This window comes from Nematostella vectensis, chromosome 11 (genome assembly GCF_932526225.1).
Source record: "Nematostella vectensis chromosome 11, jaNemVect1.1, whole genome shotgun sequence".
Lineage (NCBI taxonomy): Eukaryota > Metazoa > Cnidaria > Anthozoa > Actiniaria > Edwardsiidae > Nematostella > Nematostella vectensis.
Genome location: NC_064044.1, coordinates 12,215,490 through 12,221,894, shown reverse-complemented (window position 1 = coordinate 12,221,894; position 6,405 = coordinate 12,215,490). Strand labels below are relative to the sequence as shown.

The 6,405-nt window shown below is 41.1% G+C and overlaps 2 protein-coding genes across 2 annotated transcripts in view; both read left to right on the top strand.

Moving 5' to 3' along the window:
- The first annotated feature begins 57 nt into the window (after positions 1–57).
- LOC5514718 (metabotropic glutamate receptor 3) overlaps positions 58–6,405 on the top strand; it is a 9,272-nt gene continuing 2,924 nt past the window's right edge. The window contains exon 1 of the mRNA XM_048734633.1: positions 58–2,732. Within this exon, the coding sequence (XP_048590590.1) occupies positions 400–2,732 (2,333 nt within the window). The 5' untranslated portion in view covers positions 58–399. The remainder of the gene's footprint in view (positions 2,733–6,405) is intronic.
- On the top strand, positions 2,758–6,333 carry LOC116609790. Its single transcript, XM_048734637.1, has 3 exons — positions 2,758–3,375; positions 3,698–3,763; positions 3,897–6,333. Exons 1-3 carry the CDS (start codon positions 3,172–3,174, stop codon positions 6,018–6,020), a joined length of 2,394 nt encoding a protein of 797 aa, XP_048590594.1. The 5' UTR covers positions 2,758–3,171; the 3' UTR covers positions 6,021–6,333.

Below are 6,405 nucleotides of genomic sequence, written 5' to 3'. Positions count from 1 at the left end.
TAAGATGAATGGCTTTGGTTGCCATGTTTAGATATCAAGCGTCAGAGACAGCTGTCTTTGTGTCCTGTATACATTAGCACAAATCATGTAGCGAACTATGAGAGAGCAATAATACCGCAATGGACACTTTCCCACGACTTACAAGAGTACAGACAAATTGCAAGGGTTTTCTTTGATGAGGAAGACGTACTTGTGATGGTGAATTTATTGATGCAGATAGGCGGCTTTTGTGTTTTTTTTTTTTTTTTTTTTTTTTTTGCAGCCCGTTTATACTAGGAAAGAAAGACAGTTTTAGGGATTCATAAGCAATATTAGCACTGGAACTTTTCCAATAAGAAACAGAGGCACGGGAGTCAAAATCTATGGTCGTTTAAGGATCCCATTCAACTGGATTCAAGGATGAAGGCAGGGAATTTTGTGGTTGTTTTCTGCTTGATTCTTGTTGGTCATGGAAAGGAAGGGCTGTTTTCTGTCGTACGGAACGGAGATTTTATGATTCAGGGCCTTTTTCCTCTAACTTACAGAGATGGCGACAAGTGTGAACGTATTTACGCGGATGGTTTAACATGGTCTTTAGCGCTAGAGTTTGCCGTGAAGACAGTCAACAAGGCATTCTTTTTGCACAACTCCACACTCGGCTACAAGATTGATAATACCTGCTTTAATATTCCAACAGCGATGAGCAATGCGATCGAAATAGTTGCTAAACACCGACCGAATTCCGTTTGCTACCCTCATGACAAATACTGCAAGGGGAAAAAAGGGGAGATTAAAACAAAACCGATTTCTGCGGTTATTGGTCCAGCGATTTCTTGGATCTCAATACCAATCGCTAGTCTTCTTGGCCTGTATTCAATTTCGCAGATAAGCTATGCATCAACAAGTAGAATTCTAAGCGACAAGACAAGATACAGATCTTTTCTGCGAACCGTGCCATCCGATGAATATCAAGCCTGGGCTATGGCGGAATTCGTGCAGTATTTCGAGTGGAATTACGTCTTTTTAATTGCAAGTGATGATGATTACGGCAAGATGGGAGCCTCGGCCTTTAAGTCCGCCGCACGGAGGTTTAATGTCTGCATCGCTAATGACGAATACATCGCTTTTACTTCAGATAGGGTAAAGGATTATGTCAGGGACACACTTGGAAAATTAAAAAGCGTGGAGCGAGCCAAAGTGATAATAGTTTTTAGCTACTTGTGGCAGGGTGAAATTTTACTAACTGAGGCCGAGAGAATGAACATTACCGATAGGACTTGGATCACTAGTGACGGATGGAATACGGGCGCAAAGTTAATCAATGTTAGCAAAACAATGTTAGAAGGCATTTTTACATTTGCAATTCTTTCAAAACCCGTACCAGACTTCCAAAAGTATGTTCGAAATTTGAGTATCAGAGACGCTGAAGAGAATCCTTGGCTTTTGCGCTACATGGAGGACATACTTAAATGCCGTAGACCGGGTAATTATACAGTTCCTTCTAAAATGCCGGGTAGCTACCGGACTTGTGGAACGCACGAGAAACTTCCACCGGAAACCGAAGTCATCTCCGAATTAGTACCAAATGTCATCGACGCGGTGAAAGCGACTGCGAACGCATTACGAGCTATTATCGAGTGCCAAAACGGCAAGGTAAATTGTCCGAAAATCAACGAGCCGATTTCCCCGGATGTCTTTCTTTCGTACGTGGCAAACACAAGCTTTGTGGGCACCGACGATGTCGTCGTTAAATTCGACGGAAATGGTGATCTCACTTCAAGCGGGTACATAGTACGTAACCTCCAGGTGTTAGCGAACAAGAAACTCGAGTACGTCGACGTTGGGAACTGGTCATTGGTGAACGAAACCCCGAAGTTTAATTTGAACAAAAGTTTGATAAAATGGAACAGGGGGGCGAGGCCCTTGTCCACGTGTTTCCGCGTGTGCTTACCTGGCGAGAAAATCGTTGGCCAATCAGAATGCTGCTGGAATTGCCAAAGGTGTGAAAAGGGGACAGTGAGTTCAGAGGCAGGGTCGTACGCATGCGTGGTGTGCAACGAGACTCATTATGATAACGCGGCTCGTACCAAATGTATCGTGAGGGAGATCGTGTACATGAGTTTCGGTAGCGCTGCAGGGGTTCTCATCTTTACTTTCGCACTACTTGGGATCCTGATTACTTCCTGTGCGGCGGTCGTCTTCTGGAGGCTCAGACAGACTCCGATCGTATCCACTTCCGGTCGATGGATGCTCTCGGCGTTCTTTGTCACATTGCAGCTGACGTTTCTTTTTGGGATCATCTTCGTGTTCGCTAAACCGACCACAGCCTCCTGCATCATTATAGAATCCATCCACGAATTATTAACGATGCTGTATTCGGGCTTCCTGTTTGCCAAGACGCGCGCCGCAAACAATATTCTACGGCGCGCGGTGTCTCCCCTTAAAGACATGCCCAGTGATCTGACGGGACTGATTATCCTTGGTGTGTCGATCGCTATTGAGCTCGTGTTGATTGTGATCAGGCAAAGCATGGCGCCATCCCGCTCTCATTTCTGGAACCAGGAAGATAACTCGCGTCTTCTAGAGTGTCAGCAGCACTTTACCGTGGCACGAATCATGGCCGTCGCTGTCCCGATGACAATTCTCGTGACGACGACCTTCCTCGCCTTTAGGGAGCGAAACAACACCGATGCTTTCAACGAGCCTAAGTTTTTGAGCTTCTCGACAATCGCGCTTTGTATTCTCCTTAGCGCGTTCACGCCGGGTCAGTTGTCACGGGATATCGGACTTCCGCTTGAAGTCGAAAATGGCTTCCGGGACGATTGATATCCGCGTAGTACTGGGAACTACCTCCACCGTGTATATAAATGGCTCGCTGGGGCTTCTGGGTTTACGCGGGCAAATCAAAGACGCTCACAGTCAGAAAGCGGGAAAAATAAACTTTACAATGATACCAAACATGACTATATACGCTTGATTAACACTTCTTGAATCAAAGGCGCTTTTAGTACACGATAGAGCTCGCAAATTTTGATGATAATTTCCCCATTTTGGGGTTCTAAAGGCTTTTTCGCTTAGCCTAAATTACAGTCGAGATGAGGAGTTCTAGATTGAAGATTTATCAGGTAAGAATCGGGTCGTTTTGGATTTTTGAGAATTGCGCTCCTTATTGAGAAATTTTCGAAAATCTGAATGCCCTTCATACATAATCAGCTGCTGTTCACTCTGTATCTTAGTGATCCCCGTACAATGCCTCGGAAGCGCAACAATAATTTTCCTATCGGCACGTACGCGAAGAAAAAGAGGGCAGTTCTTGAAGAATTATGCGAGGAAAAAGTCCATGCACTTTCGGAAGTCAAGATCCAACAGCAGAAGATCCGCAGACTGAAGGAAAAGGTAATATTTATAGCGAACCAGAGCGACCGCCAGTTGCGTGTTTATGCCAAAACTAACTCACTCGTAAATAAATCTGTTAAGAAATTTTAATTTGGTCTTCACTGGTTTCCATTTGTAGCAGACTTTTGATAATTGTATTATTGTTGCAGTTTTTATTTTTTGGAATCGATTTCTTACACGCATTGTTGTTTTTTAGACAAATGTTTAGATTTTGATGAGATATGAAAATCTTATAAGACCAAGCCCATCATTATTGTTCGTATGTAATGAGAATCTAAATTTTGATCAGGGTCATTAGTCCTTTGTATTTATTTAATTCCAGGGACATGTTCTGAGACAAACAGCCGAGAACACAAACACGGGAATTCAAACACCCCCAAGTACTAAGGTAAACATGTTTTTTTGTATATTATTTTTGACCATCAGTGTTAAATAGGAGGATTTTAGTTCATGAATAAAACAAGCTTACCAAAGCTTTTATTTATTTTTATTTGTCACAAACAAATGTTTTTTTTTTTCAGAGGCAACTTCGAGTGTTGACACCAACTTCATTGGAAAATCCTATGATAACACCTAGGGAGTCTAGAAGGAGGAGAGTCAATACAATCGAAGCTGCAGCAAAAATCCATGGGGCAACAAACAGCAACATCAAACCAGCATTGGATGGGCTTTTTGACACTCTTCAAGGAAAGTGCAAAACCAGTGAGTTAGGGGACTATGTCCTAAAGGACGAAGAGCTTGCAGGTTATATAGTTAAACAAATTCAAAAAAAAGAAAAACATACTTTTCATAATTCAGCACGCAATATTTTGAGAAGTATTGCTGCATACTATAGTGCTGGAGTAATGGGCAAGAGAAAGTATCAGGCAGTAAGGCTTGCCACCTCAATGACATGTAGTAAAAGGAAAAGGGGTGGGAGAACTAGCATTAAGTATATGGGTAGTCTAGATATTCCAAAACTACTCACTTACAATACTCTGGTTAAAGAAATTAATGCTATTGATATAGGCAATGTTCAGTCAGTGCAAGTCTTTGCATTAGATAATGAAAATAGCACTACTCGTGGATGCTTTCGAGACTTACGAGAATACTTACCAAGATTAGCTAAGCATTATCTATCTGGTACAGATAATCTTAAGTGGTTTGGAGAAACAGAGGGGACTTTTAAGGTTGCCTTTGGGGGAGATGGCTGCCCATTTGGGAAATTTGAAACTGCATGCTCCTTTTTAGTGAGCTTCCTCAACACTGGAAAGAAAGTAGCCTCTAGCAGTGATAACTTTTTAGTTTTTGGGGCTAACTGTGAGGAAACATCTTCCCTTGTTAAAAAATATGTGCTGTCAATATACAAGCAAATATCAGATATTGAAGGCACATTGTATGAAATAGATGGCTTTCATGTGTCATTTCAATTTGCTGAGCTCCCAAATGATATGAAAATGCTTGCAATGCTTGCTGGAGAGCTCTCAAATGCTGCTACTTACTTTTCATCCTTTGCTAACGTAAGCTCAGCTGATAGTGGCAACCTTCAAGGCAGATTTGGTACTGACGAAGAATGTAAATGGAAACCCTGGAGCTACAACCAAAGGAATGAAGTGGCTAGTAAAGTTAAAGCACTCAAAGCTAAGCTCGAAAACCAAACTCTCTGTCAACAGACAAAAAGGTCTAAAGTTACAGATTTCATTTCCAAACAAAAGAGCCGCCAAGAATTTCAACCCATGCTAGGCAAGTTTATTGACAAAGCACACGTTGAGCCTCTCCATCTCAAAAACAATGCCTGGCAGTACTTCTTTAGATCTGTCTTAAAAGAAGCATTAGGAAAAACCTGCTTACTACCATCTCATAAAACCTTTGAAGAAATACCACCAGACAGTTGTTTTGCTAGAGTTATTAATGCACTTCAACATGAAGTAAAGACCAAACGGCTAGCTAAAAGAGTAAGGCAATGGTATAATGAAACCCAAGGCAAAAAAGGAGATCTACAATATAGATTTACAGGCAAAGAATCTCGTCTTTTTTGTCATAACTTCATGCGACTGTTGAAGTATCTAAGCAGTGAGGAAGATACTCCCAAGCAAAAACAAACTGTCTTGGCACTAGTTTATATAGGTATCAGGTTAAGAGACTGCTGCTCTATTTTCAACCGCCTTGATATCAATGAACAAGATCTTGCAAAGCTAGAAGTTGCTGCCATTGAGTATTGCCATGCAAACAAATTGTTTCTTCCCTACACCATCAACCCAACTATATGGACTCTAGGTCATGTACTTCCCGTGCATGCTAGAGATGTATTTTCAAAGTACCAGCAGGGACTCCTAACAGTGACAATGGAAGGTAGGGAGGCAAAACATATTGCATTGCAGAGGTTAAGTCACAACACTACATACCAGTCTAGGTGGCAAGAAATCTTTAGGCATGAATTTATTATGCTAGTCTGGCTGCCTGAGCAAGGCCATCAGCCCTGCTCTTACACAGAAAGCAAAGATGTTTATATCCCAGAAAGAGTCAATGATCCAGCTTATTGCTACTGTGGCCTGCTGAAAGCTTCCCCAGCAAACACTCATTGCTGGTTCTGTGGGGACAAACTAATGACCCTAATCCATGAGAGTGTAGTAAATAAGAAGTACAGCCCAGGCTTGTCAATGTAAATGTAATATACCCCTAGTTATTGTGTGAATTTATTAGATAGGTAAATTGGAATTGCCTTTGGAAAATACCATGCAGTAATTAAAAGCATTCTAGTTATTGCACAACTCTGTCATTCCAGTTAACACACAGGGCAAAATTTCAAGATTTTGGTTGAATACAGCATTGATTATTGGGTTCATTATTAAATTCAAGAATGCATTCAGAAATCCAATATTTGAATCGAATTAAGCTATTAGTAGAGCTATTTGTAAAGATAGGTAGACAATTACGATAATACAATAACAAGTAAGGCAATAAAATATTTTATTGTGATTTTATTTGTTATCAATTTTGAAATTCTTTATTCCAGTATAGAATTTTAATTATATTCTTAGTTTAAAAAAA